Raw genomic sequence first — 21,929 nt, 5'->3', positions numbered from 1 at the left:
AATGCAATTGACCCATGGAGGTATAATGCTAAACTATCACACTCTATACCTGCAGAAGGAAAGAATTTTTTAATCTCAAATGTATTCTCTTTGTAATTTCAGGCCTCTTCTAGGACCTTTCCAGACAGTGCCAAAGGGATGGGAACAAGAGAGTGGAGTAGCTGCTTAAACCCCAGACAGAGCAAATGGCATGACCTTTTAAAAATGCTTATGCAATAATGAGCTAAGTATTTTCAACCAGATAGGGATGAAGCTGAAGCATACAGTAACGGGAGGTGCTCAGTTTCATTACTTTTCCATCCACGAAGAGGGGAGACTGTTAATTGTTCTTTTAAACTTCCATGTGATCATGTCATATCCTGAAACAGAGTGCACTTAGTAGCAAAGGTACTTTTCTCTAGTGTTATTTGCGTTACTCTAAGCCAGCCTATACTGTCCGCCATAATTCATGGCTCAACACTCAAAACAATCCCCCAGAAAGCTGCAAGTACCATTGCTGCAGCAGCAACAGGCCAAGGACTGACATTCAAGTCCTTGGAGCCTCTGCTTGGCACTGTGCTAATCAAGGCGTTAGCTAATCTAATGGGAGGGAATTCTAACAGTTGCAAAAAGATGTAATACGCTTAAGTAATGTGGCATCATGCCCTTGCTTTCCAAAGTACACTGCTGGAAAGATATGACAGTAGATTCAAAAGTAACAATGTATATTTGTAGGAAGTATTATTTTCCTCTACCTGGCTCCAGCATTCATGGTTTAGTATAAAAGCACTTGCTGCAATAATTCCAGCTGCCAAAAGCATGAAATCTTCTTTTACAGTTAAAAACATTACTCTGTCCAATAAAAACAAAATAGCATATTAGATACTGATTTAAGTTAAATGTCTAATAATTAATCTTGGCTACAAATATTTTTATTCTAAAATATTTGACCTGTATAGCAGAGTTGCTTAATGTGTAACAGGTGTTTTCTGAGGACAACACAATGTCAATCCTTGCACGTCTGTGACATCATCAGAAGGAGCCTGGCCCACAAATTTTATTTCAAAGCTTGTATAAGAGCAAGAGACTGGTCAGGGAGGTGACTGGTGTGTGAGAGAGAGAGTGATTAGGGAGGTGACTGGTGTGTGTGTGTGAAAAAGAGACTGGTCAGGGAAGTGACTGGGGTGTGTGAAAAAGAGAATGAGCTAGATACTTCACTTAGATGCAGCTCCAGCGCTGCTATCTATGATGGCGGGAGTGGAAGGGAAATAGAACCAAAAAAGTTATTTAAAGGGACAAGAGTAACAGAAAAGTATGAAAAAAAAAATGTGTGAAAGCTTGCTGGGCAGACTGGATGGACCGTTTGGTCTTCTGCCATCATTTCTATGTTTCTATATATATAATGTGTGTGTGTGTGTGTGTGAGAGAGAGAGAACGAGATTGGTCAGGGAGGTGACTGGTGTGTGTGTGTGTGTGTGTGTGTGTGTGTCAGAGATTGGTCAGGGAGGTGACTGGTGTGTGTGTGTGAGAGATTGGTCAGGGAGGTGACTGGTGTGTGTGTGTGAGAAAGATTGGTCAGGGAGGTGACAGGTTTGTGTGTGTATGTGTGTGTGTGTGAAAAAGATTGGTCAGGGAGGTGACTGGTATGTGTGAGAGAAAGAGATTGGTCAGGGAGGTGACCGGTGTATATATGTGTGCGAGAGAGATTGGTCAGGGAAGTGACTGGTGTATACATGTGTGCAAAAGATTGGTCAGGGACGTGACGTGTGTGAGAGAGAGAGAGAAAGATGACTGGTGTGTGTGTGTGTGTTTGAGACAGACTAATCATGGGCCCTAAGCAAGAGGAGTGTGAGGACAGAGCTTCAGCAGCCATTGATACTTCTGATGTGTGCTATTAGCCTACAAGGGAAATGAGTAGGAGAGTTGCTAGAGAGGATAAGTAAAGGTGGCTTTTTAAATGTATCTTCCTTAATTGATTGCCATTTTAATTATTGGGTATTTTTTTATTTTATTTTTATTTAGATATCTATATTCCGCTTTTCACACTTTTTCGGCACTTCAAAGCAGATTACTTTCAGGTATTATGTGATGTATCTGCTGTTTGAAATATTTTATTGGTGTTTAGAGAATTTTTTATTTTTTTATTTATGCTTTTATACAACTTACAAGCATCCACTTGTTAATGAAATTTCCTATAATACAGAAATACTAATAGATCTACAAGACCAAAAATATAATTACTCGTAATTTAACTTCTATATTATAGTCAAATAGAAGAAATACCTGGAGAGCATGTAATTAGAGCAATAACAACAAATAGAAAATCTAAATATGGAATATCTGGCAACCTGAACAGTCCCCCGACTATTTTACATTACACACCAAACAGCAGGCCTATGTGGGACTAGAGTGAGTATCCAGAAATGCTCTCAATTGTATTGGATCAAAAAATACAAACGCTGCCCCTGATACAACAGACAACACTTGCATGGAAATTGCAATTTGAAAGTTGCTCCCTTTTGGACTGCTTCCTCCCTCAAATTCAGAAAGGTTTTTCTTCTTAATTGCGTCTGCTTCAACAAATCTTGATAGCACCAGACTTTTTGTCCAAAAAATAGGGCTTGATTATTCCTGAAATATTGTTTGAAAATGTTATTCTTATCCATCAAGAAGGTAAATGTAACCAAGAGAGGTCTGCGATGAGATACTATCAATTCTTATGATGAGTCCAGCAAGGATGTTAAATCTGGTATATCTTGTTCTGCTATAGTCTCTCGATTTGTTTTTAGTGGAGTGTAAGTAATAGGCCTTTGTGACTACTGGCTTAAGTTCTTCCGGAACCTTTAAAATTTGGGATACATACAACTTAAATAGATCAATAGGAGAAATATTTCTTAATACTAGAAAGTTTAAGAATCTTAAGTTGTGTGCTCTTAGGGGTAGATTTTCAAAGGGATACGTGTGTACCCCCCAAAAACCTACCCCAAATCCCCCCTGCACGCGCCAAGCCTATTTTGCGTAAGTCCCAGGGCTTACATGGAGAGGCGTGCTGGGGGGCGTGGCTGTCGTGACGTGGCGTTTCGGGGGCGTGGCGCGGGTGACGCGCCGTTTCGGGGGCGGTACCGCGGGTGTGGTTTCGGCCCGGGGGTGTGGCCGCGGGTCGGGTGATGGCGCGCCAGCAGCCCGCTGGCGTTCGCAGATTTACGTCTGCCTCTGGCAGGCGTAAATCCGGCGATAAAGGTGGGGGGGTGGGTTTAGGTAGGGGAAGGGAGGGGAAGGTGAGGGGAGGGCAAAAGAAAGTTCCCTCCGAGGCCGCTCCGATTTCGGAGTGGCCTCGGAGGGAACGGAGGCAGGCTGCGCGGCTCAGCGCGTGCAGGCTGCCCAAAATTGGCAGCCTTGCGCGCGCCGATCCCGGATTTTAATGGATACGCGCGCCTACTTGCTTATCTATTGAAATCCCGCGTACTCTTGTTCGCGCCTGTTGCGCGAACAAAAGTACGCATTCGCGCTAAATTATAAAATCTACCCCTTAATGTATTCTCAATCTTTTCAAGCCTTTTATTTGCTTCGTCATTTAAGACCATTGCTGATTGAATTTTCTCCACCTCTGTGACTCGTTTTTTCCATTTTATTATTTTGTATCACAATCTCAGTATCATTATTCTTAACTTGTTGTTTTACTTCAATAACCTCTTTTGTTAAACCCAATATTACTTTCTCTAACAATTGGAGAGCAGTCCAAATAGAGAGAAGAGATATCTCAGAATCAGGTAGCAGTTTCCTTTGCAATGAGAGTTCCTGTTTCACTTCTCTGCCCACTCCCGCTGCTAGGCCGTCGCTATTTCCAAGGCTCGCGAGTCTTATCCTTGCTCCCCCCTCTGCTCCTCCGGGCTCTACCTTGTCTTCTTGCACTTGCATGGTAAGTCCTTCCAATATTCCACCTTGTTTGGGTGTTCCGGCCTCTCTCAGGATTACCTCCGTTGGGCTCACAACACTCCCCAACCTCGATTCCTCGTCGCGGCCTTATAGGTGATCCAGGGCTTAAAGATGTCTCGGTCAGGGAGGTAAGATCACGCTCCAAAGCTTGCTCCCCTGTGACCCGATCTCCCGGCGTCAATGGGGGGACAGCAGCGAAAAAGCTCCCAATCCTGGGCTGCGATGTTTCCAGAGGAGTGGAGGTACTCTCTCCACCCCTCACCCGGGCTTTCCGTTTGGTGTGAGGCATATCAGAAACAGGTAACAAGGAAAAGTATCAGGGGCTTCTCACGCCACAACCGTTCAGGTTGCCATCTTGGAAAGCTCCCCTCTGTGTTTAGAGAATTTTTAATAATTTTGTAAGTTTTTAATGACTGGATGTTATTCTATTTATCAGTTGTTTTGAAACATTTATTATATTTATTATTCTAGTTTTAGAATTATTATTTTATATTACTTGAAAAATGTATAAATAGAAATGTGGAGACAAAAAATGAACTGGAAACAGCAAGAAGCCAAACAGTGTATGCAGTGCAACAATGGAAAAACAAAAACATTAACTTGATGGTCACTTTATTCTGTATTTGGTCAGGGTCTGTCAGTGTTCTGCGTGTGTGATCCAGGTAAGGGTATTCGTCAAGCTTGTAGTCTCTGTGTAGGGATCTTGGCTTGTTCTGTTTTCCTAACAGGAGGTGTATTGGTGTTTAGCACCTGGTTAAATATTTGTAGTGTTGCCTTTTCATAGGTATGATTGTTAGTATTTGAATGAGTTCCATAATGCAGGTGTAACATTTTGCGCATTAGTTTGTGTACGTTATTGCAGATTCTGGGAGTCTGTTAGGTACTATATTTCTGTTTCCATTTCTTCAGTTTTGCACTGAATGCAGAGTGGCTTTTTTGGGTTTCCATTCCAGTTTCTGTCTCTATATTTGTAATTTGCGTCTTTCTGTATTTGGGGAAGGTTGGTTCTATGTGTGTGACAGAGGTGAGGTATTTTACTAGCATGGAAGCATTTGTATCAATATTATTTGTTGTGTTTTCTCAATAGGACATGCATGAACAGGGAATATCCTAGTTCTGTTCTGCACCCCTTGTTTGGGAGTCAGGGCAGTTCCTGTAGATACAGAGTATATGTTTACATCTAGCCCCATGAGGATCATGTGTTCAGTGTGTCACGCATGTGAGAACCATCTGTCAGGTGTGTCCCAACAGAAAGAAGGTTGAGAACTATTTTGAGGAAAGATACTTTTTGAATGGCATCATTCATGACTTTACTATTACTAATAATTTTTGTTTTATTATGGATGTCCACAGAAGCAAGTTTTGTTTTATATATTTTGGGGGTTTTTTATTTGTTTTTTTCATTTCTTTTGATGTTTATTTTGGTTTGTTTTGTTTAACTGAAACAAAATAAATATCAAAGCAAAAAACAAACAAACAGAAAAAGGAAAGGAAGGGGCCAGATTCCCTCCTCCCTCTGCCAAGTCATCCCCTATCCCAGCCCTGCTGCAATAAAAACAATTACCGCCCCCCCCCCCCCCCCCCCCTTCCAGACCTTCACCATCCCTCCTCCCTCATAGCTATCTTACCCCATCTATGGAGTCATAGAGGTCAAAATGGGGTAAGAATGATTCCCAGTTGCCCCTGCCCCATTGGGTCCCATTATCAAAATGGCACTGGCCCTGAGGCCACTGCTATTTTGTTGTATGGCACTAATTACTGATAATGCAAAACATGTTGGTTCTCCCCATGTGTCCACACTATAAAATTTTAGCGATAACTGGACTTTGCTGGTTTACCTCTGGAGCTCGTTAGGTGATGAATTTTCCACGGCTGCTCGTAATAAAGTCTCATAGATGGAGTTCCTCATAAGATAGACCAGATCAAGAATCTTTAAGCAGATATCATGCAAGCGTTTCACAGGTAGTTCACAGCCATTGTGTCCTAAAAGTTAACAGATCTGTTGTGCAGTTATTTTTCTCTCTTTTATCTTTGTGTTAGACACAATGCTGATACAGGAAAGCCAGAATAAAAAGTAAAAAAGCATTCATGTGCATGCTACGTGGCTTATAAAAATATCTGAAACATCTGCAATAGAGAAATCTAAAATATGAGAGCAGAAAAGGACCATTAGACCTCTTCCCAATTAGCAACTCACTGACATCAGAGCTGATAAGTCGTAACCCCCCTGCAGTTGAATCCATCAAGAATTCATTATGGAACATAGAGGAAATCACTTTACCACCTTGTGCATGAACTGTAAACTCTTTGGGACATGGTCACTGAAATTTGTGCATTATCTTGTATGGTCCTATGTACAGCACCTTCTCAGCACTTACATCCAAAAATAATTCTTGTACAAGGTTGGCAGTGGTATAGTAGTAATATAAAGCTCAGAGCTGGAGACCCCAGTTTGATTCCTCACTGTGCGTCCAAGTCATCAGGACGGTAATTTTCAAGTAGGGAAGTTGGTAAAATTGTACACAAACTTGCACTTATTTTCAAAGCATTTGGTGCCCCCTTTTTTCTGAAAATGTCCACACAGGGAGGCTAACTTTAAAAGAATTGTGCATGGTGACGTATATGTATGTATGTATCCGTGCATAATTTTGCCATAGAATTTTATGTGTATGTGATATATGTATGTTAAAAATACGCTTATGTTTACCCCATAAAATGTGCATGTGTGTAGGCCAACACGTTATTACAAGAATTTCAATGCATTGCAAACATGTACTTTACCTATTTTTGGAGGAAACAACAGAAGAATAGATGCCAGATGTCTTTGAACTACAATAAATACGTTCAAAGATATCTGGCATCTATTCTTCTGTTGTTTCCTCCACGGCTATCATAGATCGCCTTCCTCTTTGCTTCTTGGGCCCATCCCTTTACCTACTTTTTACATGTACGTGCATATATTTTATGTGCAAAAATAAAGTATGACTTGAGTGAGTCAGGACATACATGCATAAATCAGTGTATTTTAAAACATACGTGCATGAGTAAAATTACCAGTGTAACTAATTAGCCTGCAGTTTGCCCAGTCAGTACTACACAATAAATATGTTTATTACTTCTGCCAGATAATTAGCAGGTGTAAAGATACACAAGTTTTTTGTTTTTTTGCTTTTTTTAATTGGGAACCGCAGGTTCTGTAACCTTCATCTGCTGGAGACAGAGAAATACTGAAGGGATGCAGAGGGCGTCCCTTAAGAGAGGACGCCCTTCAAGTTTTTCTCTGTCTCCATCTGCTGGAAGGGGGGCATAACCCCACTGTCTGGACTGATCCGGGTACATACAGGGAAGTGTTTATCACTTCTGCCAAATAATTAGCATGTGTAACGATACATGAGTAAGCTGGAAAATGTATGCACATAAAGCAATTTTCATCTGTAACTTTTGGTTCTGCCCAGGAACACCCTTTTTTTTTTTTTACATGCATATATGTGCATGCATTGTGGATGACTACAAAATACCAAATTAATGAATAGTGGCTACTTACTGTGCATATATGATAACTTGTATGCACATTACGTTTTGGAAGTTCATCTTCTAATACTGTATTTTATAAAGTCCACTGCTTCTGCGCAGTCTGGGTAAACTTATGTGCAAACAGAAACAAAGGAAGTGTTCCTGCCTGATCTCCATTATTCAGATTAGCAATCTATCTGCCCCAACTCTACCTTTGGAAAAAACTTTAGCTGTGTTGGTACAATTAATTTGTCCAATTTAAGCACATAGGACCTTATTTTCCAAGGCTATTGCAGGCTTGCACTAACAGCGCAAGCCTATGATAGCTAGCGAAAGTAGCGCACGCCTGTGCTACCTACATCGGGGTGGAGTCAGCCCCGGAAGAGGAGGAGTCGGGGCGTCACCGGGGCCGACTGTGACAACGGCGCGGACAGCGAAAAGGTAAGGGCCTTTTTGCTGCCTATTTCGCGCCCAATAACTACACCTTCTATGATGGAGTTATTGGGCGCGATGCCGGCAGCGATCGCACCGCGGAGGTGCGATCGCTGCCGGCTAGCGCAGGACCGCTCCCCCCCCCCCCCCCCTCATTACCGCATTTTTCTAAAGTATCGCAGGCCTGCAATACTTTAGAAAATGAGGCCCATAGTTGGGAGGAGAGATGGTGCTATTTAAGTAAATCTGCCCAGCCAAGTAATCGCTGGCAAAGACTAGTAATTTAAAAATATCATTCCATGCTCCAGTGATCTGAAGTAGGGAGGATGAAAAAGGCTTTACAATTCTATTATAAGGAATTAAATTTACTATAACAAATCTATTTTATAAACATCATAGTTGCTTGTTTCAAGCCCCATTTCTTACAAAGACTGGCCTCATGTGACTGTCACCCTGTCAGATTGAGTGATACCATTGCACTTCCAATTTATTCAATGCCAAAATGCTCAAGTAATTTTTTTCCATTTTGTATGGTGAATATAAAGTTGATTTTGTAATGAAAATAATAACCTATGTTATTGCCAATCCTCAGCAGCTAGCTGAAGACCTCCTGGAAAAGGAAAAAAGACTCTAGGGACCTCCAATAATAAGTACAAAAATTTCTTCTTTTAGAAATGCCCTTACCCAGAACCTCCAGGAGCATTTCAACATATGGACATGGAGTGGCAACATTCATCTGAAACTGTAAGGCCTTCAGAACAGTGAGTTCTGATTCAAGTAATTCTTCTTTGCTGTACGTGTAACCCAAGGACTGCAAAAATTTCAGAACTGTGTTGTTGTTAATTACCTAAAAGACAAATAAGGAACAGTCAATTTTTCTGTATTATCACAGTTTACACTTACAGAAATACCTGCATTTTTAATATAGGAATTTTGTAGAAATATATTTTTTATAGATCCTACAGGTTGCAACAGATTGAGCACATGTTTCAAGGATAATACGGATTATAAAATAGAATGTTTAGCAGTACAGCTGGAACGAACAAACTTAATTTCACACAAATTTCCTGTATCATAAACTTCAGCTTTCACAACATTCATGATGTCTTTAAAAAAAACCCCACTTTTTAAAAACTGCCTAAAACACTATAATTTCTAATAAGAATAACTTGCCCAACCTCAGGGCATTTATTATTAGTGAACTCCCTGACCAAAGAGGATAATGGCATAAACAATGACATACAATCTATATTTGTCCAAAATCTTGTTTTGCCACTAAAATGTTCTGCTATATGAAAACATGTATAATCTGACATGTAGAGGAAATTTGTATCTAACTGCACAGAACTCCTAAGACATTCTCATCAGATATTATAGCAAACCCATATAGTGTAATATTCTTGACAGTTTTTTGCTTCATGAGACCTAGGACCTCAGTTTCTAAGGCTTTTTTTCCCCTGTTCTGTGTCTGTGAAAAAATAAAACGTTATCTGAGGCACATCAAGCAGACAGTTAAGAACATAAGAAATTGCCATGCTGGGTCAGACCAAGGGTCCATCAAGCCCAGCATCCTGTTTCCAACAGAGGCCAAACCAGGCCACAAGAACCTGGCAATTACCCAAACACTAAGCAGATCCCATGCTACTGATGCAGTTAATAGCAGTGGCTATTCCCTAAGTAAACTTGATTAATAGCCGTTAATGGACTTCTCCTCCAAGAACTTATCCAAACCTTTTTTGAACCCAGCTACACTAACTGCACTAGGCACATCCTCTGGCAACAAATTCCAGAGCTTTATTGTGCGTTGAGTGAAAAAGAATTTTCTCCGATTAGTCTTAAATGTGATACTTGCTAACTTGATGGAATGCCCCCTAGTCCTTCTATTATTCGAAAGTGTAAATAACCGATTCACATCTACTCGTTCAAGACCTCTCATGATCTTAAAGACCTCTATCATATCCCCCCTCAGCCGTCTCTTCTCCAAGCTGAACAGCCCTAACCTCTTCAGCCTTTCCTCATAGGAGAGCTGTTCCATCCCCTTTATCATTTTGGTTGCCCTTCTCTGTACCTTCTCCGTCACAACTATATCTTTTTTGAGATGCGGCGACCAGAATTGTACACAGTATTCAAGGTGCGGTCTCACCATGGAGCGATATAGAGGCATTATGACACTTTCTGTTTTATTAACCATTCCCTTCCTAATAATTTCTAACATTCTGTTTGCTTTTTTGACTGCTGCAGCACACTGAGCAGACGATTTTAAAGTATTATCCACTATGATGCCTAGATCTTTTTCCTGGGTGGTAGCTCCAACTATATTCAACTATCTCAAATGATGTGCTGTTGTTTTCAAAAGGTCCCCATAGGTATCTTCTCTGTTCAAAAGTCCTGACACTATACTGTGTTTTGTTATAACTCCATTTTTAGAGACATTCAAAGTTGAGTCAGGAGCATTCAAAGAAGCATAACACTGCACTCAAACTTTTGATGTGGGATTATAAAAGGATCCATTAATCCCCTGATGCAGTGCCAGTTATAACAAAACACGGCATCATGTCTGGACTTTTGAATAGAGAAGATACCTCTGAGGACTCTGAAAAAAACAGCACATCACTTTAGATAAGTATAATTGATAATGAACTGTCTGCTTGATGTGCCTCACATAATCTTTGCTGGTCATTGAATTTTATATACAAAAAACAAAAGAAAAAAAAATTTGAAAGGGACCATTGCATGGTTACAGCTTAAAATATTTGGAATTGAGGCTGATTTGGTTAATGGTCCTACATCTATAGTATATATTTATAATAAAAGTTTATTGGAGATTGGAATTTGTCAAATAGTGTACTGGATTAACAACATTTTTGGACAGTCAGTTTTACCATTAGAAGATCGAGGGGGTAAAAGGGGAACTAAGGGAGGGCAAGGCTAGAGAGATTAAGGGGTTTGACAGCGGTAAACATTACATTTTAGTGATGCTACATCTATCAGTGGCATTTGATACAGTAAATCGTGACATCCTATTAAATAGATTAGAAGAAATAGGATTAAGCAACAAAACAATCAAATGGTTCAAATCATACCTAAATAACAGACAAATCAAGGACGTAATGTCAGAGAAAATAAACCTTCAAACAGGAGTTCCGCAGGGATCAGCCCTATCTGCCACACTATTCAACATATTCATGCTGCCTTTATGTCACCTGCTAGCTGGTTTAGGCATGTCACACTACATATATGCTGATGATATTCAATTAATACTTCCCATCGATGACACAATTGAGAAAACATTAAACATAGCCAACATGTATCTAGATATTATAAAACAACTTCTAAACCAAATGGAACTAGTTATTCATATAGAGAAAACAGAATTCTTACATCCAGAACGAAAAAACATAGCGATCATTCAAAACCCAAAACCCAATCACACTCAATAACAACCAAAAAATATAACTAGCTGACAAAGTACGAAACCTTGGAGTGATAATTGATACAGAACTAAGTATGAAACAACATATCTCTAAAAGTACGGGAAGGATACGCCAAACTTATGACTCTTAGAAGAATAAAACCATTACTAACGCCTACCAACTTCCGATCAGTATTACAAGCCTTAATTTTTGCCAGTACCGACTACTGTAATGCCCTTCTACTGGGTTTACCATACACCACAATAAGACCACTACAGATATTACAAAACACAGCTGCAAGAATTCTAAGTGGTAAAAGTAAAAGAGAACATATCACCGATACCCTAATTGAACTACACTGGTTACTCATTGAGCAAAGAATACAATACAACACTCTATGTACCATACATAAATTGATACATGATGAAAAAGCAGAATGGCTGAACACAGCCCTTCGTGTACGCGTCCCCAACAGAATCCTGAGATCAACAAACAAAGCACTGCTAATTATTCCCTCAGTTAAAACAGCTAGATTAACTCAAGTAAGGGATAGGGCCCTATCCTTAGCAGGACCTATAATATGGAACAATATGCCTTTAGAAATCAGATTGCAAAGAAACATCAAAACTTTCAGAAAAGGTTTAAAAACATGGCTATTTAAGCAAGCATACCACAAAGAGAATGGAGAGTAGAATCCAGGGAAATGTAGGATGCGGTCAATAGAACTCCCACTCACACACTTTTTACTTAATTTGTGTGTCTCATTTTTTTCTTTCTTTCTTTCAACAACAAAGGACTAGATTTAAGTATTAATTTATTTTATAGCTGATACAGATAGAATTGGACATGACTTATAACACCCACCAATTAATATTTATCATGAAACTTATGTTACAGTATTTTGATGGCACCTGTTTAGTTGATATAATTTAAGACATTTTATGCAACATGAAGTTATGTGCCTTATTGTGAACCGTTGTGACGGCGTCTAGCTTAACGACGGTATAGAAAAGATTTTAAATAAATAAATAAGAGATGTGCATGCACTACCCGGAGTGCACACACAGGCATGCGATTTTATAACATGCGCGCATAATCAAAAGGAAATTATTTACTATAAGCTTTTAGGTTTCATAACTGCATGGATTCTGTCTCTTTTTATACTTAAGCAGTATAGCATGAAAGGGAGTTTGGGCAGGGCTGTTGCAAGGGGCAGGCGAGATAGGCACCCACCTGCGGCACCATATCTCCACTGTCATTAGTGATATGCTCCCTGTGCAGCTTACAGTCACTCTTATCAGTGAGGGTGTGCACATCATCAGAGGGGAACCTGCGCTATGGGGCACTGTTAGGACCATCGCTGGACACGAGTGTGGGTAACAAAAATTATTTAAGCTCCCAATGATAAAAATTCACAATATATGATGGCTGCAAGGTGATGTAAATAATGGGGTTCTCCACACCCATGAAACATAACATTATCATTATAGGATGGCCTCAGGTTAATGAGGGACTACAAATGCCAGCAGAAGGAGGAACAGATTAAACAGGTAGCAAGAAAGCGGATCGTCAGTCTTTTGGCAATTCAGAATTAATTACAGCATGGACTTTGTGTTACCAGTATGCAGGAGTAGCTCCAGGTTTCTTTTTAAGAACTAACCAACCAAGACTTTACATACATGTCATATTATAATCATCACAACATGTTGATTACTGAGAAAAAAAGAAATCGTTTAATCCTTACACTGCAGTGGAAAGAAAGTTTACTTGCAATCTGAATGCAAGACACAAGTCTAAGCATAAAAATCTCATGGCACTGGACTTTGAAAGAGCTCCAGTTGTCTGTCACAGCTTTGTCACTATCCTTCTGTGCCGCTACAGCAGAATTATAGATATCTTCGATATGCTTTATCATAAATCTGCAAAAAGAATAATCAGTTCAACCTCAGACTCACTGCATCAATCTGACATATTTCTATTTTACGACCTAATATACTAAATGGATTTTTCTCGGTTTGTGTCGACAAGAAAAATGCTCAGTGTATTAGCTCCTAAATGAAACAAGACAAAATGTAGTTAAAATAAAACATGTAAAGCAGATCTTAGAATCTGCTGGAACACAAGATGCATGATGGTGTCTAACACCCACGTTCATCTACCAACCACAGAGTAGTACAGTTATGCTGACTTACCCGATAATGCCCAGTTTTTGCAAACCAAACTCTGCCTGGCCAACTGGAATTGTCTATTTTTTACACCCTAGACCCACACACAAGCTACCCAACTTATCCCATATCTCATTCAGTGTAATGAAACCCTATGGCAGGGCTCCTCAAACCTGTCCTGGGCACCCCACAGCCAGTTGGGTTTTCAGGATATCCACCATGAATATGCATGAGAAATTTGCATACCATGGAGACTCAGTATATATAAACTGATCTCATGCATATTCATGGTAGATATCCTGAAAACCCGACTGGCTGTGGGGTCCCCAGGACAAGTTTGGGAAACCCTACCCTATAGCATTCCTACACTAGCAGTTTTTTTTTTGTGTGTGTGTCTTTCTCTGGAGCTTAATTTGCTCTCTATTGAACTTCCGGAGTTTGGACATAGCAGCCGCTGGCTTGTTTGGCTGTCACTTTTCTCTGATACGTTACCTCTCTAATATTTCTACAGCTTGGTATCTTGCAGAGTTGTCCAGATGCCATTGTTCAGACAACAGAAATACAAATTCTGCAATAAAAAAAAAAGCAAAGCCATCAACTTTGTCCTAATCAGAAAGGGTATTTACTTAATTAGCCAAAACAATTTGCATCTGCTTTTTCATCAGTCTTTTCACTTTTTCTTTGTTAAGAGGGAAAAATCCCAGAGTAATAAAGACCACTAGTACTGGGAAACTGCAGAAGATGAGGATTTAGGGGTGCCACCTCATCCCAGGTCAACCAAACTTGTAGATCCAGGCCTGGTTTTGTTCCATTGCATTCATTGACTTGTAGTTCTGATTTTCTTAGGGAAAACAATGAGAAAATTACAATGAGGTAAAACCAGAACTGGATCAGCATGTTCAGTTGACATGGGCTGAAGTAAGGAAACAATATCATGCTTTTGTTACATTTTCAACTTTGATAGCCTAGACCTTGTGTTGAAGCCTGTAAGGATGCAGTCTTCCACAGAATGCAACCTGCGGTGCCCATGTAAATCCATTCTTGAAATGCATCCAATAAGATTAATTGAGTTTACAGAAATTAAGTAGAATAAAGTGATGGCTTGTTACTGTGTAAAACAGAGGTTCCCAACCCCATCCTGGAGGACCCCCAGCCAGTTAGGTTTTCAGGATATCCACGAGAACGGGAACCACTGGTGAAAAAAAAAATCTGTTTTCCTCAATAAAGCCAGTTGGCAGCACTCAACTGCACGGCTTCCTTGTTTTATAGTTGACCATTTTTAAGGTTGTCACTCTACATTATCTGCCTCTGAAGGCTTGTCATCTCTTACTTTTTATTCAGCATTAACCTACAGTAACCAATATATACCATCATTTTATCATACTAATCATTCTTTGTAATTTAACAGACTGAAAGCTTTAGAATCAGATTAGTTTGCTTTGGTGTGACAAGGCCAGAAGCATCTGGTACAAGCACAAAGAATCTGTGAAGGAAAGGACCGAAGAACTGAGTAGATGTGGATGGGCTGTATGTTCTTTATTTGCTGTCATGTTCCCAGTTTCTAAACCACCTGCTACCTAGAAATTAATTTTAGGAAGCTCTAATAAGAGATATATTAGTACAATAGTACCTGTTAGTCAAACTCTTCAGATGACAGCATTAAACAACTCTAACAACGTATCAGAATAAAAGGAATGAGATGACTTAATTTTCCAATGAGAAACCCAGTGGTCTTATACAGTAACATAGTAATGATGGCAAAAAAGGACCAAATGGTCCATCCAGTCTGCCTAGCAAGCTTATGATAGCATCTGCCGCGCCATTCAGGTTACCCCCATGTGTTTTTAAGGATAGCAACTGCCATTCCGTGCAGTATAGCCTACAAAAAAAATGTACCGCTAGCAATAATTATACTGGGTGATGAGCCTTCTTGAAAATTCAGACAGTGCTGCTTAACATACTTTGGACTTGGCCATAGAAGCAGTCTTGTGCTTTTTCTCTCATGTCTGGGTATCGGTAACCCAAACCATAAAAGTCAGGGCCCATGTTGGTTATCATCTGAATCCAATTCCTCTCTTCCCCTCCCCTCCACCCTCATCAAAGTGGAGAGCAATGTTGCAGTTGCATCAAAAGTATCAAGGCTTACTGGTTAAGGATAGTAATCCTGTGCCTTCTGTTAAGGGTGATAACTGCTGCTCTGTGCAGATTACCCCCATGCTTATCAGTTCCCCAGACTATAAAAGTCAAGGTCCTTGTTGGTTGTTGTCTAAACCCAATTCCTCTCTTCCCCCTGCCATTGAAGCCGAGAGCAATGTTGCAGTTGCATGAACAGTATCAAGGCTTATTGGTTAAGAGCAGTAACTGCCGCACCAGCAAGTTACCCCATGCACTCTTTTCTTCATTTCCATCCACTAGCTTTTAGGGATCCACAGTGTTTATCCCATGCCCCTTTGAATTTTTTGACTGTTTTCGTCTTTGCCACCTCCTCCAGAAGGGTATTCCAGGCTTCCACCATACTCTCCATGAAGAAATATTTTCTGACATTGGTTCTGAAACATCCCCCATGGAGTTTCATTTCGTGACCCCTAGTTCTACTGTTTCCTTTCCAATGGAAAAGGTTCAAAGTTTGGGCATCAAACCTTTCAGGTATTTGAAGGTCTGTATCAAAAAGGATAGAGACTGGATGCACCTTCTCTCTTCCAAAGTATACATATATAGCTCCTTCAGCCTCTCCTCATAAGTCTTCCAATACTGACCCCACGCCATTTTTGGTCACCCTTCTCTGGACTGCCTCTATCCTGTTTGAGATATGGGCTCCAGAACTGAACACAGCACTCCAGGTGAGGCCTCACCAAGGACCTGTACACTGACATTATCATCTCCTTTTTCTTACTGGTTATTCCTCTCTATGCAGTCCAGCATTCTGGCTTTAGCTATCAGCTTGTTACATTGCTTCACCATCTTCAGATCACCAGACACTATTACCCCAACATCCCTCTCTTGATCCGGGCACATCAGCCTTCCGTCCCCATCTCATACCGCTCTTTTGGATTACCATATCCCAGATGCATTACTCTGCACTTCTTTGCCTTGAATCCCAGCTATCAAAGTCTTTGACTACTCTTCAAGCTTTCTTAAATCACTTTTCATTCTCTCTACTCCTTCAGGCATGTCCACGCTCTTGCAGATCTTAGTATCCTCCACAAATAGACAAACTTTACCTTCTATCCCTTCCGCAATATCACTCACAAAGATATTAAACAGAACCAGTCCCAATATCGATCCCTGTGGCACTCCACTTAACACGGTTCTCTCTTCAGAGTAGATTCCGTTTACCATGACAAACTCTCCTACAGTCAACCATTTTGTAATCCGCGCCACCACCTACAAAATATCAAACAGCTTCTCACAAGTCTCAACCTGATACTAAATTCATCAAAAACGGAACTTCTTATCACACCAGAAAACAGCCCCCTCACACACACTCATCCAACCTTACCAAACACTACACAAGTGAGAGACCTAGGAGTTCTAATTGACAATCACCTAAACCTGAAAGCGAACATCAACAAAACCACCAGAGACTGCTTTTATAAGCTCCAAGTGCTGAAAAGAATACGACCTCTCTTCCACACACATGACTTTAGAACGATTCTACAATCAATCATTTTCGCAAAGCTGGACTATTGTAACACCATCATGCTTGGTCTCCCTTTATCACACACCAAACCATTGCAAATGGTCCAAAATGCCTCAGCCCGTATACTCACTAACACCAGGAGAAGAGAACACATAACCCCTATCCTGATGGGCCTCCACTGGCTGCCTATCCACTTCAGAATAATCTACAAGGCCATTCTCACCATTTTCAAAAACATCCATCAATTAGCCCCAATCGATCTCCATATCCCCCTCCGATTACACTACTCAACAAGACCGACAAGAGATGCTTACAAAGGATCACTTCAAGTACCTCCAGCCAAATCTACCAGACACATCACGCTTAGAGATCGGGCCTTCTTCACAGCTGGTCCAACTTTATGGAACTCCATTCCCCCGGATCTTAGAATGGAACCCAGCATCTCAACATTCAAGAAAAGACTCAAGACGTGGCTGTTCACGCAGGCCTTTCCTAACTCCAACATTACTTAACTCCCTTCAATCAACATACTTCGCTAGTAATAGCATTAATAGCCACCTCTTATAATGTTTTTGTATATATATATATATCTGATCTTCATTTTCCTTCTTACCCCAAGTTATTGATTCCCTGTTACATGTAACTGCTTTTCTGCACTATTGTTCAAATTGTAAAGTTTATTTTAATTGCACCCCTGTTTCTTGTGAACCAGCATGATGGGACTACCGTCTTGAATGTTGGTATATAAAAAACATACATAAATAAATAAATAAATAAATAAATAAATAAATAAATAAAATAACACTCACTCCCAAGCTTTTCATTTTATTCACAAGCCTCCTATGCGGGACTGTATCAAAAGATTTGCTGAAATCCAAGTAGATCATATTGAATGCCCATCTTCAATCCAGTTCTCTAGTCATCCAAGCAAAAAATTCAATTAGAAGTGTCTGACCAGATCTTCCCCTAGCGAATCCATGCTGCCTCGTGTCCAGCAACCCACCCGACTGTAGATAGTTCATTCTCTTTTCCTTCAGCAGCATCTCCATTAATTTTCCCACCACCATGATGAGGCTAATCACCCTGTAGTTTCCAGCCTCCTCTCTATGACTCTTGTGAAGTGGGACCACAACCGTTCTTCCCCAAACATGTGGCACCACTTCTGTTTTCCAGGGATCTATTGAAAAGGTCCTTCAGTGGACCCGCCAACACTTCTCTAAGATCCCTCAGTATCCTGGGATGGACCTCATCTGGCAGCCCCCTGGCCTTGCCCACTTTGTTTGCCTAGCTCTTCCCATACATTCTGTTCTGTAAACAGAGTTTTGTCTACCCCATCCCTTTCTATGGTCTTGTCAACCAGCAGCAGTCCTTCTCCAAGGTCTTCTTTAGTGAACACTGAACTGAAGTATTTAATATTTCCACCATTTCTTCATCTCTCTCCTTACATTTCTCCTCGTCACCTTTCAATTTCACTACACCACTTCTGGGCCTCCCTTCTTTTATATATGTGAAAAATGTTTTGTCATCTCACTTTACCTCTTTGACAATCCTTTCTTCTGCTTGCCCTTTTGCTTTCCTGATTTCTTTGTCTCCCTCTGTTTCACCAGGTATTCTTCCCAGTGTTCCTTTTTTTGGGATCCTTTTATACTTTTTAAATGCTGTTCTTTTTGCCTGTATTTTTTCAGCCACCTCCTTTGTGAACCAGATTGGTTTCATTTTCCTTTTGTTTATTTTTCTAATATATAGATTTGTTGGCTTTGTAATAGCTTTTAATCTGGCCCATTGTTGTTCTACCTCACCCATTATCTCCCAGTCTTCTGGTTCTTCCTCCAGGAACATCCCCTTTTGACAAGTCAGTATTTTTGAAATTCAAAACTTGGGTCTTCATGTGTATCTTATTTGTGATATCAAAGCATACCAATGATGATCACTGGTGCTCAGGTGGGTATCTACCTGGACATTACAGACATTTTCCCCATTTGTGAGCACTAGATCAAGTATCACACTTTCCATTACTGTTTGTCTGGGATTGGGCTGCCACCTGGCTGGCATTATTAGCACAGCTAACATTTTTTAACTCAGCTCCTAGAAATGTTTGTCATTTGCTTTTGTTTAGGATACAAATGTCTTTTTTTCAGCAATTCCCTTGTCTTCATGCTCAAAACTCTGGAGGACATTAGTGAGTGGCTGTCTTCTTGGAGAAAAGAAAGCTCTGCAGGGCTCTTAATTCATCTTAATCCAGAATGCATTATTTGTTATGGTTGTGGACCCCGTATTGACCTCTTCCAAAAATATGGGGTTACTTTTTAAAAGTCTTGTTCATGTGAAATTCTTTACCTTTCATAATTTATAATTAATTTGACAAAACACTTCTACCTAGTCAAAAGCATGCATGAAGTCTGTGAATGCGAGTATCAGCCTAAAACACAGGCCTGTCTCCAACCTGTTTGTGCAATCCTGTATCTTCCACAATTTCTGTCTAAGCCTAGCCCCTAATTGTCATGTTATTGACTATTGAGCTCAAATCTATTGGCAAGTAAAAATGCAATCAAAGCAACATTTTTATAGATTTTTATGTTTTATAGTATTTATTTTTTCAACTATGCATATTTGAAATTTGATGAGGAATGGCCACTCATAATTCCAATCTTTTTTTATATTGTTTTCACACATATCCTACTGTATTTTTAAATAAATTACTCCAGAATTTGGTTCATGATGAGATAACCAGGTTCTGCACCCGGTTCCTTTTTAACTACTGCAGCATTAGAGGGGGGATCAGCCTTTTCTTGTATTCAAGCTTGATCCTGGATCAGACTGCAAAATTTAATCCACACATACTTCATCCAGCATTAATTACTACCAGGATGATGTGGTGCTTATCACAAGCATGACTTAAGATGTGAAGAGGCAATGAAATACTTTTTGACATTCACACAAGTCATTATTCTTCTACTAAGTTTTTTTATATTTTATTTTTGATCATAAGTAGCTTTATAATTACTAACAAAACCAACATGATACTTTTGCTTTAGTTTTATTAGACATACCACAGGAGAGAGGCTAGATAGAAATGCTGTATTAACAGAAAGTACTGGACCATGGGTTACAGAAGCATAGTTAGAATGAACACAAAGCTCTGCAGCTAGTAGCAAGCCCTGAGATAACATTTACGAACATAAGAAATTGCCATGCTGGGTCAGATCAAGGGTCCATCAAGCCCAGCATCCTGTTTCCAACAGAGGCCAAACCAGGCCACAAGAACCTGGCAATTACCCAAACACTAAGAAGATCCCATGCTACTGATGCAGTTAATAGCAGTGGCTATTCCCTAAGTAAACTTGATTAATAGCCGTTAATGGACTTCTCCTCCAAGAACTTATCCAAACCTTTTTTGAACCCATCTACACTAACTGCACTAACCACATCCTCTGGCAACAAATTCCAGAGCTTTACTGTGCGTTGAGTGAAAAAGAATTTTCTCCGATTAGTCTTAAGTGTGCTACTTGCTAACTTCATGGAATGCCCCCATGTCCTTGTATTATTCGAAAGTGTAAATAACCGATTCTACTTGTTCAAGACCTCTCATGATCTTAAAGACCTCTATCATATCCCCCCTCAGCCATCTCTTCAAGCTGAACAGCCCTAACCTCTTCAGCATTTCCTCATAGGAGAGCTATTTCATCCCCTTTTATCATTTTGGTTGCCCTTCTCTGTACCTTCTCCATCGCAACTATATCTTTTTTAAGATGCGGCAACCAGAATTGTACACAGAATTCAAGGTGAGGTCTTACCATGGAGGGATATAGAGGCATTATGACATTTTCCGTTTTATTAACCATTCCCTTCCTAATAATTCCTAACATTGTTTGCTCGACTACTGCAGCACACTGAGCCGACGATATTAAAGTATTATCCACTATGATACCTAGATCTTTTTCCTGAGTGGTAGCTCCTAATATGGAACCTAACATCGTGTAACTACAGCAAGGGTTATTTTTCCCTATATGCAACACCTTGCACTCGTCCACATTAAATTGCATCTGCCATTTGGATGCCCAATCTTCCAGTCTTGCAAGGTCCTACTGTAATGTATCACAAACCGTTTGTGATTTAACTATTCTGAATAATTTTGTATCATCCGCAAATTTGATAACCTCACTCATCGTATTCCTTTCCAGATCATATATATATATATATATATATATATATATATATATATATATATATATATGATCTTAGTCTTCTTTTTCCTCACTTGGACGTAGAAGATTAAAGTCCTACATCCATTCAAACGAAGAACTCTGGCACCTACTGAATAAAGCATCTTTTGCATTAATCCAAATTCCTTTTGGACTATGCTTCTTTAATTATTTTTTGGCCTTTAACTTCCTTCCAGCTCTTAAGCTTCCCAAGTTTTTTACTCCTTGTTAAATGTAACTTTATCTTATTCTCTTTTCTTGTTAATTACTTTTATTTATTGCTTCTGTTATACCCTTGTTTTATGTAAACCGATCCGATATGGTTTATTTACTAATTAATAAATAAATAAAAAAAATAAATAAAATAAATAAATATAAATATAAATATATATATATATATATATATATATATATATATATATATATTGAAAAGTACCGGTCCAAGTATAGATCCCTGAGGCACTCCACTGTTTACCCTTTTCCACTGAAAAAACTGACCATTTAATCCTACTCTCTGTTTCCTGTCTTTTAACCAGTTTGTAATCCACGAAAAGACATCGTCTCCTATCCCATGACTTTTTAGTTTTCTTAGAAGCCTCTCATGAGGGACTTTGTCAAACACCTTCTGAAAATCCAAATATACTACATC

General features: G+C 39.7%; 1 protein-coding gene across 1 annotated transcript in view; it reads right to left on the bottom strand.

Moving 5' to 3' along the window:
* CNTD1 (cyclin N-terminal domain containing 1) overlaps positions 1-21,929 on the bottom strand; it is a 37,875-nt gene that overhangs the window by 8,006 nt on the left and 7,940 nt on the right. The window contains exons 2-6 of the mRNA XM_029574163.1: positions 13,931-14,006; positions 13,018-13,192; positions 8,545-8,707; positions 5,754-5,898; positions 735-831 (exon numbers count right to left, since the gene is read on the bottom strand). Coding sequence (XP_029430023.1) covers positions 735-831; positions 5,754-5,898; positions 8,545-8,707; positions 13,018-13,192; positions 13,931-14,006 — 656 coding nt within the window. The remainder of the gene's footprint in view (positions 1-734; positions 832-5,753; positions 5,899-8,544; positions 8,708-13,017; positions 13,193-13,930; positions 14,007-21,929) is intronic.

The sequence above is a fragment of the Rhinatrema bivittatum genome, chromosome 12 (assembly GCF_901001135.1).
Source record: "Rhinatrema bivittatum chromosome 12, aRhiBiv1.1, whole genome shotgun sequence".
NCBI classification, from domain to species: domain Eukaryota; kingdom Metazoa; phylum Chordata; class Amphibia; order Gymnophiona; family Rhinatrematidae; genus Rhinatrema; species Rhinatrema bivittatum.
Note: the sequence above shows the minus strand (reverse complement) of the source record. Positions and strands in the feature narration are given on the sequence as shown.